Source organism: Notolepis coatsorum, assembly GCF_963971535.1.
Source record: "Notolepis coatsorum genome assembly, chromosome: 12".
In the NCBI taxonomy this organism is placed as follows: Eukaryota; Metazoa; Chordata; class Actinopteri; order Aulopiformes; family Paralepididae; genus Notolepis; species Notolepis coatsorum.
In genome coordinates, this window is record NC_140176.1 from 10,924,862 (window position 1) to 10,938,891 (window position 14,030).

Here is a 14,030-nt window from a genome sequence, read left to right on the forward strand (position 1 = left end):
CTCTGTCTTGTTTATTTCAAAGATCCACGGGGTGAGACTTTGATTGTGATTTGATTTTTTATAAATTTTGATTTGAAATCTTTATTTCGAACATGTAAATAAATACAAACAATATAAAATCAAAACAAATCGTTGATATCAAGAAATTAAATGAAAAACAAATTATAAAAAAAAAGCAAAACATAACTCAATTTACATGTTCGAAAAGGAGTAGGAAGAAGTATACACTTATTTAATCCTACCCCTTTTCCACTACTCGAATGAGTGTACTAATTTAAAACCTTACAAAACAAATATATATATATATATGCAAAACAAAAAAAACTAAAATTGTATATGTAAAACATGAAAGAAATCAAATAATTCACACCCGTGTGTGAATGTCAAATCCCTTCTCTAGAGCATGAAGCACATCACGGCGGTGGTGAGGGAGCTGAGGGTGGTGCCCAGCACACAGGTCACCCTGCTGGAGGTCTACTGTGAGAGCAGTGGCAACGTGCTGAGGGACAAGGAGGAGGTGGCGTGGGGAGCCGGAGACGTGCTGGACAACCTGAACTACCGGCTGTATGACGAGGGGGGCAGGGAGGTCCCTCTCACAGACGGACTGGCCTCCAGAATAAAGGTATATCTACAGTTGCAATCAAAAAATGATTCAACCCCCATTGCATATTGGGCTTTTTGGCTCAAATATACAATTTCCCAACCTGCTGCAAACGTGATGCATAGCCAGACACTAGCTTCTTCTTCTGACAGCGTTCCTGAGGAATCTTAGCCCATTCCTCGTGGGCAATGGCCTCCAGTTCAGTGATATTCTTTGGTGTGCGTTTTTGCAACTGCCTTCTTCAAATCCCACCAGAGATTCTCTTATGTGGGGTTCAAGTCAGGTGACTGTGATGGCCACTCTAAAATCGTCCATTTCTTCTTCTGAAACCAAGCCTTGGTGGACTTTGAGGTATGCTTGGGATCATTGTCCCGTTGGAAGGTCCAATGACGCCCAAGCTTTAGCTTCATCACAGACGGCATGACGTTTCCTCCTATGATTTCCTGATACTTGACTGAATCCATGATGCCCCCCCCTCACACGCTGCAGGTTTCCAGTGCCAGAGGCAGCAAAGCAGCCCCAGAGCATCACTGAGCCACCACCATGCTTCACTGTAGGCAGGGTGTTCTTTTCAGCATAATGCTTCATCCTTCTTCCTCCAGACACACCGCTGATCCATAGGCCCAAAGAGTTCCAGTTTTGTTTCATCGCTCCACAGAACAGAACTCCAAAACCTCTGTGGCTTATTTATATTGTTTTGAGCATATTTGAGACGACTTTTCTTTGTGCTTTTGGGTCAGTAGTGGTGTACGTCTTGGAGTCCGGGCATGGAACCCTTCAGTGTTTAGTATGCGCCTTACTGCGCAAACTGAAACCTCAGTGCCTGCTGCCACCAAGTCTTGCTGCAGGTCCTTTGCAGTCAGTCGAGGGTTTTTGACCACTTGCCTCTTCAGGAATCTGGTGTCGGCCGCTGATAGCTTCCTCTTTCTGCCACGTCCACGTAGTGTAGCCACTGTTCCTTTAACTTTGAACTTGCGAACTACGGTTCCAACTGTATTTCTAGGAACATTCAGTGCTTTTGCTATCTTTTTGTATCCTTTTCCTTGTTTGTGCGAGGCAATTATCTCTTCCCTGAACCTTTTGGACAATTCTTTTCACTTAGCCATAATTTCTAACATGCAATCAAACGTCACTCTCAACAAACCCTTAGCCAGTCCAAGTATTTATGTGTTCTATCTCAAGCACACTTGAACTAATTGCCCTTGATTAGTTGCACCAGGTGTGCTTGAGACAGGGGGTTGAATAATCTTGAGACAGGGGGTTAAATAATCTTGAGACTGCAGTAGTGATTAAAGGTAGCATTTTCTGTTGAATTTTGATAAAAACCATTGTAATTTTCATTTAATTTAACTATTTAAACTGTTCTTGTCTACTTTGTTTATTGCAAACAGCTGACAATTAAAAATGTTTGCCAAAAAGCCCAATATGCAATGGGGGTTGAATAATTTTTATTGCAACTGTATATGACGAGGGAGGTCCCTCTCACAGATGGACTGGCCTCCAGAATAAAGGTATATCTATATGACGAGGGAGGCAGGGAGGTCCCTCTCACAGATGGACTGGCCTCCAGAATAAAGGTATATCTATATGACGAGGGAGGCAGGGAAGTCCCTCTCACAGATGGACTGGCCTCCAGAATAAAGGTATATCTATATGACGAGGGAGGTCCCTCTCACAGATGGACTGGCCTCCAGAATAAAGGTATATCTATATGACGAGGGAGGCAGGGAGGTCCCTCTCACAGACGGACTGGCCTCCAGAATAAAGGTATATCTATATGACGAGGGAGCTCTGTCTTACATCTTACAACACATATACAGAAACTACAAATAGCTCAAAATAAGGCTGCAAGGCTAGCTCTCCACTGTTCAAAGCGCACTAACATTGGAGTTATGCACAGACAATTATCATGGCTTCCGGTTGAGAAACGTCTGCAATCCCGTCTCATTACTTTTCTCAGAAATGTTCAAGTTGTCAAAAAACCACAGTATTTTTATGATCATATAGTTTACATAAGAGAAGAACATGACCATATGACCAGACAAGCTACGTCAGGCCATCTAATGGCACCTAAACCGAGAACAAATCTACTAAAATCTTCTGTGACTTACAGAGCTATCATGGAATGGAACTCATTGCCAAGCTACTTAGCTGAAATAGAAGAGGAAGTTAAAGTGCCATCTGCTGATGAGCATGCACTGAGCCCTTATGGCATAGCGGTGAAAACCAGTTGACTGTTGGTTGTGTTTAAGTTGATGGCGGTGAGTGCTGCTCAGGAAGCACTATTTGTTTGATTTTAGTTATTTTATTTGAATGCTTTTTGCTGGTAGATATCTTGTTCAATATCATCCTAACTGATGTTGATAGTGATGTAATTGATGATGTGATTGATGTTGATGTAATGTATTGAATGTTGTTGTATATTTGTGTGTGCCTGACCCCAGGAAGAATGGCTTTTGTCAAGTGCAAAAGCGAATGGGGATCCTAAATAAACATAAACATAAACACTTGTTCTTCACTCATTCTGCACTGGTTGCCGTCAAGCACCAAGCTCATTGTCACTTGAGAATGTTACTGAATATTTGAATCCTGTCTCGATGAAGTCATCGTTTCACCTTTGTTGTTTGTTGTGTGTGTGTGTGTGTGTGTGTGTGTGTGTGTGTGTGTGTGTGTGTGTGTGTGTGTGTGTGTGTCAGGTGAACTGGACGGCTGACGTGAATCTGGAGGACGTGGCCCAGGGGAACCTACCCACCATCCAGGTGCAGACACTGGTGCATGAGAAGCACTTCTACCAGGTGTCCTACCAAGACCAGAATGTGCTGGTAAACACCTCCTTCACTGTGATGTAAGTCCCATATGACACAGACAGGACTGTCAGAAACACCACCTCCTTCACTGTGATGTAAGTCCCATATGACACAGACAGGACTGTCAGAAACAGCACCTCCTTCACTGTAATGTAAGTCCCATATGACACAGACAGGACTGTCAGAAACACCACCTCCTTCACTGTAATGTAAGTCCCATATGACACAGACAGGACTGTCAGAAACACCACCTCCTTCACTGTAATGTAAGTCCCATATGACACAGACAGGACTGTCAGAAACACCACCTCCTTCACTGTGATGTAAGTCCCATATGACACAGACAGGACTGTCAGAAACACCACCTCCTTCACTGTAATGTAAGTCCCATATGACACAGACAGGACTGTCAGAAACACCACCTCCTTCACTGTAATGTAAGTCCCATATGACACAGACAGGACTGTCAGAAACAGCACCTCCTTCACTGTAATGTAAGTCCCATATGACACAGACAGGACTGTCAGAAACACCACCTCCTTCACTGTAATGTAAGTCCCATATGACACAGACAGGACTGTCAGAAACACCACCTCCTTCCCCGTAGTGTCAGTCCCATATGACGCAGACAGGACTGTAAAAAACAGCACCTCCATCACAAATCAAATCAAATGTATTTGTAAACCACCTCTAGTTTGGTGGTGATGTTGGTTGCTGGTTGCTTAATTAGTATTAGTTTGCTTTGTTTGATAATAATAATAATAATAATAATAACTATTTGTATAGCACTTTTCATACAGAGGTTGCAGTTCAAAGTGCTTCACAACAGTAAAAAATAAAGGCATAAGCGAGCATAAAAAGATAGACAGGTAGAATCACAGTGTTTCACATTAGGATCTAGCATCCCAATAGGCTCTCCGCTTACAGTTTTCAGTAACACAAATGGTAAAAAGTTTAAAATGATTCAGTTTAAAAATAGTCAAAAAATTATAAAATAGAACGGACATAAAAAATACAGGCATGAGCGAGCATAGCAAGATATGGCAAATCACAGTGTTTCACATTAGGATCTAGCATCCTAATAGGCTCTCTATTCAGTAATACAAATAATCACAGTGTTTCACATTTGGATCTAGCAAATAATAAAAATAGTTTAAAATGATTCAGTTTAAAAATAGTCATCAGTAAGAAGTAAAAAGTGCAATAACCGACACATGAATTTGATAGGCAGTGTATAAGAGTAGGCAGGGTAAGAATAGTGCAGGTAAATACAAGTTGTGTCAGGATATCCCTGATGTTTCCTCTTGCCACTAGGTGGTAGCAGATATCTATCAGTGAAATGCCTGAGCAAAGAGATGGGTTTTAAGCTGTCTTTTAAAGATGTCTAGTGAGTTGGCTTCCCTGATGTTTTGGGGTAGTTTGTTCCATAGTTTTGGGGCATAGTTGATAAAGGCTGCATTACCGATCCTCTTTTGACTGCTTCTGGGAGCCTCTAGTAGTCCAGCAGCTGATGATTGCAGTGTTCTTGCTGGTGTGTAATTTATTAGAGTGTTGGCGATGTAGCTAGGTCCCTGTCCATTTAGAGCTTTGTATGTAAGGAGAAGGACCTTAAAGTCAATTCTAAATGTTACAGGAAGCCAGTGTAAAGCAGCTAAGACTGGACTAATGTGCTCTCTCCTTTTGGTTCTAGTTAGCAGTCGGGCTGCAGAGTTTTGGATTAGCTGAAGCCTCTCTGTGGTTTTCTTAGGGAGACCTGTGAAAAGTGCATTACAGTAGTCTAACCGGCTAGATATGAATGCATGAATTAGCTTCTCAGCATCGTTCTGATTAATAAATGGTCGTACTTTTGCTATATTTCTGAGATGGAAGAACGATGTTTTCGTCACTTTGCTAATATGAGAATTGAAGTTCAGTTCTGAATCTATGATAACCCCAAGACTAGTGACCTCAGATTTGATCCAAGGGGTTAGTCCCCCCAGGTTCTTTATTAATGTTTCTTTTTTAGTTTTGGAGCCGATAATTAGAATTTCAGTTTTGTTCTCGTTTAGTTTCAGGAAGTTCTTACTCATCCATTTATTTATTGCCAGTAAGCAGTCTGTAATGGAGCTAATCGCTGTATCATTTGGTTCAGCAGATATGTACAGTTGTGTATCATCCGCATAGCTATGGAAATCTACATTATGTTCTCTGATGATATCATCATCATTTCTTTTTTGTTATTGTTTGTTGTATTCATTGCATGTTCGAAATAAAGACTTCAAATAAAAAAAAATTAAATCACCCAGCGGTAACATGTAAAGGGAGAAGAGTAAAGGACCTAAGCAACTCCCTTGTGCAACTCCATAGTTGTTGTCGTATATATCAGACATGTGATCTCCTAGTTTAACATAGAATTTCCTCCCTCTGATGTATGTTTTAAACCAGCCCAGCACATGTTCTGAGAAACCGACATGGTTTTCAAGACGATCGATTAGAATATCGTGATCGATTGTATCAAATGCTGCACTGAGATCTAACAGGATAAGGATGGAGATCTTATTCTCGTCAGAGTTTAGTCTGAGGTCACTGATTATTTTGGTGAGGGCAGTTTCAGTGCTATGATATTTTCTGAATCCTGACTGAAATTCTTCTAAGATGTTGTTTTCTTCAAGAAAGGAATTTATTTGAACTGAAACTATCTTTTCAAGTACTTTACTAATGAATGGTAGGTTGGATATTGGACGATAATTTGCCATTTCATTACTATCCAAGTTAGGTTTTTTTAGTAATGGCTTTACAACTGCTGTTTTAAAGGCATCCGGGAAAATACCAGTCCTAAGGGAAGTGTTTATGATATCTAGCACAGGGCTTGAAACACTATTAAATACCCGTTTGAAGAAAGCTGTAGGTATAGGGTCAATGTCTGAGGTGGAGGAGTTACATTCTGAGACAGTTTTGCAGAGTACATCTAATGTGATGCATGTGAAACTTCTCATGGTTACATTGCACGGTTTGCCGCAATCAGCTGTATTTCCATCATGAGTAATGCTGGCCCTGATCAAGGTTATTTTGTTGTTAAAGAATAGTGCAAGTTCTTCACACTTAACCGTTGATGACTGAGGAGGTGTAGGGGCAGTGTTGAGTAGTACATTAATAGTGGAAAAGAGGATTCTGGAGTTTCCAGCATTTTCTGTAATGATTTTAGAGAAGTAATCTTTCCTTGCTAAGCGGATGGTTTTATTATAAGCAGTTAAAGCATCTTTGTATATATCACAGCATATGGTGGTTTTTGTTTTTCTCCATTTTCGCTCCGCTGCACGACATTTCCTTTTTTCTTCGTTGACCATATTATAGTTTAACCAGGGCGAGGCTCTAGTTTTCTTCTTTTTCGTTTTTAATGGGGCGACAGAATTTAATATAGATGACATTGCATCATTGAGATTTTCTACCATTTCATTTAGAGAGCGGTCATGATTGTGTGGTTCATGTAGTCTGATAAGATCAATGAACTTTGATTCAGCTTTGTCGTTTAGGAGCCTCTTTTTAACTATGATTTATTTTTTTGTTTTAGTAAGGGTTATTTGAGTATCAAAAAATATACAGTGATGGTCGGAGAGAGGTAATTCAGTTATTGAGATATTTGTTATGCTTAGCCCAGTTGTTGTTATAACTAAGTCTAGTGTATTCCCAAGCCTGTGAGTTGCATTTGTTATATGCTGTATTAGGTCAAAGCTATCCAGTAGATTTTTTAGTTCTATAGTTTTGGAGTCTGTTTTCTTATTAAAATGGATGTTCAAGTCTCCATTTAGGATCACCTTATCATATCCGGTAACACATAGTGAGATCAGTTCAGAGAGCTCCTGTATAAATATTGGTGAGTGTCTAGGCGGGCGGTATATTGTGACAATAATAGTTGATTCTGTTTTTAGTTCAATGGCAAGATATTCCATTGACATGAACTCGCCTAGTTCTTTGATTCTAAACAAGAGTTTTGAGGAGAAGATTGCTGCAACTCCTCCGCCCCTTTTATTTTTTCTGGGTATTTGAAAAAAGTTATAGTCTGGTGGACCAGCTTCTATCATTATTGATGTAGCTGTGTCATTATTTAGCCATGTCTCTACTAGGCAGATGCAATCTAAGTTATTTTCTTTAATCAGATCATTTACTAAGAATGTTTTATTATTCAGTGATCTCACATTTAGGAAAGCTAATTTTATTTGTTGGACTTCTTTAGAGGAGGTCTGCTTTGGCTTGACCGTGATGGCCCTGAGGTTAATAGCAGGTAAACGCATTGATGGCGTATATTTTTCACCATGCCATTGGCTGGTTATGATTACTGGTATGTTTTGAGAGATGGCATGGCAATTGTGCTATACTGCACTGCACTGATTGTACTGTGCTTTCGGGGACATTTGATCAGACGAGATGACCTTGTGTGATATGGGGGGGGGGGGGGGACGCCTTGTGCTGCTGCACTTCGTGGTGAGATTGTGTCCTTCATGACTATCTCTCGTGCTGGTATGAGCTTAATATTCTTGGAGGCCAGGCATCAAGGCATGACGCATGTTTGCTGCTAGGAGCTTTGAACCTAAGCGATTTGGGAAGAAGCCATTTCTTTGAAAACGTTCTGGGTTATTCCAGAAAACATTGAAGTTGTCAATGAATTTCAGGCTGTGTACAAGACATGCAGCCCCTAACCATGAATAAAAATTTAGGAGTCGACTGATGGCTTTTATTTGTATTCTTTTTTCTTTTCAGACCATTACCTGATGAAGCGAAACAACTGAAAGCTACTCTGAGTGACTGCAACATCAGGATGGGTGAAGCCCTGCCTGGAATGATCTGTGAGTCTTTAACATGATCTGCCCTTAACACATCCTGCGCCAAAAACGAGTTTACTCGTTATTGCCCGCCAATCTAATAACACCAACAACGAGTTTACTCGTTTTTATGATCGTTATTTCCTTTATTCGCTATTGCCATTCATAATTCATCCAGGAAGGCTCCGGGAGCCAGCTGGACTGTGTCTGATATTGCAACGCCTCAATACCGCTGCCTGGTGAATTTCGGGCGAGTTGCACTCCACTCTAAACCGGATGTGGCGCTCTGTGCATCGGGGAAAATGTTCCGGCAGAGCTATCTTGTTTCGTGGATCCAGACAAACACCTCGAGTGCATTGGATCGCTTTCGAGACGCAAGAATCAAGATGCTTTCGGCGTTTATTGTGTCGTACAAACGGAAAATGGATCTAGCAGATTGAAATCAAATAATTGGAATATTTTTTCTCTAGACTCATCGGCCACAGGTAAGAGGAATCTAACGTTAATTCCAGCTCGATTGTCCATTTATTTCATTGCAATCCATCTGATCAACGTATGATGTCGTACTAAAGAAAGCCGTTACTGACAATCAAGGAATCATAAATGACCCCCCCTCCCCCTTTCCTTCACGCATGATGGAGCATAATGTATAGCGATCATATGCATTTGAATTTTTTAATATAGCGTGTATAGGAACGAAACGCCAATCGATTATGTATAATATGTGTCGGGGCCTATAACTCGCGTTTAGGGGTGTCCCGATCCGATCACGTGATCGGGATCGGGGGCCGATCACGTGATTTTCAGAAGATCGGGATCGGGAAAAAAAAAGAGGACAAAAAATGGGATATTTTTTATTTATTTAAAAAAAAATGTTTAATTAAAAAAAAAGGTTCACGTCTTAAACTCATACTGAGGCCTTAGTTTTGGTTTTAAATTGCATATCATCATTCATTTATTTATTGTCACAGAGCAGAAGAATTTTGCCAAAACAAACGCATTTCCTTTGATTTAATTATACATCAAATGATTTATGTCAAGGATGAGGGACATCCACTAGTTGCAGAACTTGCAGTCACCTGATTTTTACAGACGATGGCACCATTGCTCTCATGAAGCAGCAGGTTGGAGGCGGAGTTTTTAGATTACTCCGGTTGCAATGCCTCGCTTGAATGAAGTTAACTTTTCACCTGGATAACGTCAACATTCAGGGTGAATGTAATGTGAGAAATTGGGATGGGAGAAAAAAATTATATATATAAAAAAAAAATTATCGGATCGGGAAAGATCGGTATCGGTAGATACTCAAAATCACATGATCGGGATCGGATAGGGAGCAAAAAAACGTGATCGGGACATCCCTACTCGCGTTCTAGGAATTACTGCTCTACACTCTAAAAACATACTGACATTCACGACGGTACTAACACGACAATGTATAAATGGAAAAATGTACGTTCCCACATCCGGAACGATAGATACCCGATGTTGAATGGGCCATATTAATGTATATATAGCCATAATATTTAAAAAGTTATAGCCCTGCAAAGAAGGTGAGCGACTCCATAGGGTTACAGCACTGGCAGAGAGTGGTATAAGATGGGCAAACTAAAGGAACACGCCAACATTTTTCAGTAGAAAGCTATCTGGCTGCACGTTAGCCTAGCTTAGCACAATGAATGGAAGCGGACAGTGCTGGCTAGTTATGATAATATTATTTTTTGTCCACTTTTTCTCCTCCTATTTTTCTGTATTTTTCCTCCCATCCCAATATTTTTGTCAATATGCCAATTCCCCCCTCCCCTTCCTGGTCGTTGTGCGCATGTGCCTCCCACTGGTCGGTCTAGGGAGCCCTGAAGTCTATCACATGCTTCCTCCGATACATAGGAGACAGCCAGCAGCCTCTTTTCACCTGGCAGCGAGGACTGTCATTGGTGAAGTGTAACGCGTGGGAGGTCACACTACCTTCACCATTTCCCTCCCTCGCTGTGCAGGCGCCCTGACCGACCTGTAGGAGTCGCTGTTTACAACAACCAGATTACCACCCACCGGCTTCCCTCCCGCTGACACTGCCAATTGTGCCAGTATGACGACCGGCCAAGCCAGAAGCAACGCTGACAGCCGGATTCGATACCAGTGTCTCTGCAGTGGTAGACAGACGCTCAGTCCGCTGTGCTACCCGGCCGCCCCATCTTTATTGTTTATTTATGGTTTATTCTGATGTTGAAAAATGTCTTTCAATATAAAACGTGGTGAAATTATTTGAATGTGTATTAGTATAAATGTTTTAACAACACTGTGATAATAATACAGAAAACTGATCATTTTGGTCACTATAACTGTTGTGAAGGGCCAGATTAAACCGAATATATATATTTATTTATATATATATATTTAATTGTATTTGTATATTCTCTAATATTCCCTGATATCCCTTGTATATTCCTTGTACAATATGCATTGAATATCCATTCTAGCCTACTGAACATCCCATAATAGTCTCCATTCTACTATTGGTCGAGACCTTGGTGCCAGGCTGCCATACCCCTCAGACCCAGTTCAAACGTACCGCTCGACATGTACGAACAAGTCCTAGTTCCGCGTAGGAATTTGGCTACCGCACCACTATTGGGACTATTTGTTCATAGTGCGTATATATACTGCGCTACTAAAGTAGGACTTTCTTTTTCAGTCCAGTTTCTTACCCTCCAATAGAGTCACAGACGTAAAGCCTCCCCGCGACGCCACGTGTGGGAGTAAGGCCAAGTTCGCCTACCATCGGTATTGAGACATCGTGTATATTAATATTTGAATAGTCATATTTGGCACTATATCGTCGAGTTGGACGTAGTCTATTAAGCTAATAATAGTCTGTTAATATATAGTGCTTCGTGCGGTGAGAATACTACCGTAGTCAGTACCCCATCGTTTCGGGCAGAGAACTGGCCGCTTACCCAGGGTGGTTGACCCTATGTGAAGCTGCACCCGAGGAGCCCCAGAGCCGACGAGCGAGTGGACCTGTATACCGGATTATTCTACCGACGACAGCCCGCCTTCCCAGGCACGGATTATGCTTTGGATACTTTGATTATTCCATGGATAAAGACCCCCGACACTGCCGTGTGTTGGAACCCCCCCCCCCTGGAGAGGACGCAAGGTGAGGAGACGCTCTGCAAGACGAGGTCGCTTCACGTCTCTCCCCCGTGGACCGGAGAGAGCCGGCCCACAAAGAGTCCACCTGCTTTCATCTGTGGTCCAAGGATCGCCGGCGCATTGAACGGCACTACAGTGGGTTCACCTGGGATACCCTTGGCCGGACGAGGCAGCCGGATTCTACCCCCCCCCCCCCCCTCCTACTCCTGTCGGCTTACAAGCGACCGGATTAACCCCCTCTAGTGTATCTAGTATAATCATTAAAGTATAATTGCTGTTATTCCTTAACTATTCCAGGTCGTATATTTACCACCTGCGCCTTCAGAGATTGGACATTCTCTATTGATATACCGACGAATACTCCTTGCCATAAAAGTGCATACTATTTCAATTCATAAATGTAATTAAGTGATTAAGTGCTTATTCTACACACCATCGCTGTGTAGAAATAAAGACCTGTTTCTAATTCGTACATTTGTGTTGGATCCGTTTCATCTACGTGAGAGTGTTCATGATAATATATTTATGCCGTGTACTGGGTGGCCGAATATTAAGTACAAAGGTAGTGGTAGTAAGTATCATATCTAGTAATACAGTCAGGGAATTGTACCCCTCAGTTACAATTGGTCCTTCGAGCCGGAGGGTAATTAGTGTAATATTAATATAGTGTTATTAATATTGAAATGGCCTATGATGAACACTCCACGAAACGATCCTCCTAACCAACGCCCGCAGCGCGAACGACGGCTCCCTCAGTACTTAGAGGCTTACGCTGTCAGTCAACAACCTAGTCTTCTACTAACAGTAAACGCGGTAAAACTAGAAAGTAAAAGTATGTCTAACCCCAACGCCCAGACTACCCCGACCATAGAGGCCCCTACGGGCTCTAATGTAACTGACCAAGTTCACGGTGGGGACCAGTGGGAACCAGACATGACTTCACACCCCGCCAGTACTGAAGAAGTAGTCCCCGATGAGTCCCGGGAGGAATACAACGCTACCGAGAGAGAACTCGGCACGGAAGAAGACGGGGAGAGCACCGTGGAGATAGAACTCCAAGGCTCCGCAAGGAGTACCCAGAGGGAAGGCTCCCCTATACAACCGCCTTCTCCCAGCGAGGCAGAGAGGACCCTACAGCAGGCCTTCCTCATCAGCCTGAACGCCGCTGCTGAACGCGACCGACTGCAGATCCAGCAGCGGAGCGAAGAAGAGCATATACGTCTAGAAATAAGACGCATTCAGATGGAAGAGAATGTGGCCCGAGACCGAGCAGACAGCCAGCGAGCAGCTGCTGGTGCTCTACGGGACGCAGAGCGCGACAGACAGCAAGCGCAACTAATAGAACAGCTGATCAGACGGACAACACCCTCTCCCTCCGCCAGAGGCTCCAGGAACTCGTCTAGACACACCTCCAGGGCGGCATCCCCTAGCCGAGTAAACAACCCTGAACTTGACCAACAGACGAGGTCTATACCCCCCACAGACCACCTCCCCCCACCGGTCCAAGCGAGACCTAGCAACCGGGAAGGAGCAGCATATCCTGTGGAGAGGCTAAACCAGAGACTGCAAGCACTGGATGACCTAACTGAAGACGAAGAGGAAGAGGAGGAGAACCACGCCCGAAGACAGCACAGTACTCTACCGGACCAGGAGGCCCGGTACAGCCCAGGCTATACTCCCGCGGAGCTGCGCTACAGACCCCCGACTCTATACCCGGGTGAGCACGACGCACGACCCGCACCGAGGAACAGCACCTGGACAAGCGGGCCATGGTACACTGCCGGTACCAGCCCATACCAAGGAGCGGGAGGAGACTCGCCTAGGAGGCCTCTCCCCCAACGCTCGCCGATGTATCCACAGTCAGCGTCATACATTGGCACGCCTATGGTACCCGACTTCACCCAAGAGAACCGGGCCCAGTATACAGAACTCCGCATGTGTCTGGAGACCATGTTGGTGGATGTATTGGATGAACGCCACAAATACGTCATCCTACTGAAGCACTTAAAGGTACCCCGCGCACATAATATAGCGCTCGCCTACGCGACTTCCACCACCCCATACACAGCAGCGCTGGTAGCATTGGACCAGAGGTATGGGCGCATATGGGATTACGTGATCCAGGAGATCCGACACATCGACCGCTTACCCCCAGCAATAGACAATCGAGCACTGGACGACCTGTCCATCAGAGTGCAGTCCCTGGTAGGGATGTTGGGAGCGCAAAGAGAGAAGGGGAGGCATGAACTTTACGCCAACTCAAATGTGGAAAGGATCCTGGAGAAGCTGCCGCCCGCTCGTCAGGAGCGCTTTAGGCGGCAGAGGGACCACAGAGACCCGAATGGCCCCGAACCGAACCTCCTCGATCTAGCAGACTTCCTGGCGAGAGAAGTCAGCAGCCTACGGCTAGATACATTCGGACGGAGCACCCCTGGCTCCAGAGAAGGAACCAGACGACTAAATGATGGAAGAAGATCGGTGACTGTGATGCACCAATCGGAGTCAGTACCGAGCAGCAGGAGCCACAGTACCCCCTCCAGAACGGAGAAGTGGAAGATAGTGTGCCCCTACTGTGAGAAAGAACACTGGCTAGCGCAATGTGACTCCTTCCCCAAGCTGAACACGGAGGAAGCAGGTCAATGGATAAAGTCCAACAAGCGCTGTTTTCGC

The 14,030-nt window shown here is 43.7% G+C and overlaps 1 protein-coding gene across 1 annotated transcript in view; it reads left to right on the plus strand.

Moving 5' to 3' along the window:
- The window catches only part of smchd1 (structural maintenance of chromosomes flexible hinge domain containing 1), a 160,111-nt gene that overhangs the window by 102,529 nt on the left and 43,552 nt on the right, over positions 1–14,030 (plus strand). Inside the window, exons 25-27 of the mRNA XM_084326451.1 lie at positions 401–622; positions 3,298–3,446; positions 8,146–8,231. Of these exons, the coding sequence (XP_084182577.1) occupies positions 401–622; positions 3,298–3,446; positions 8,146–8,231 (457 nt within the window). The remainder of the gene's footprint in view (positions 1–400; positions 623–3,297; positions 3,447–8,145; positions 8,232–14,030) is intronic.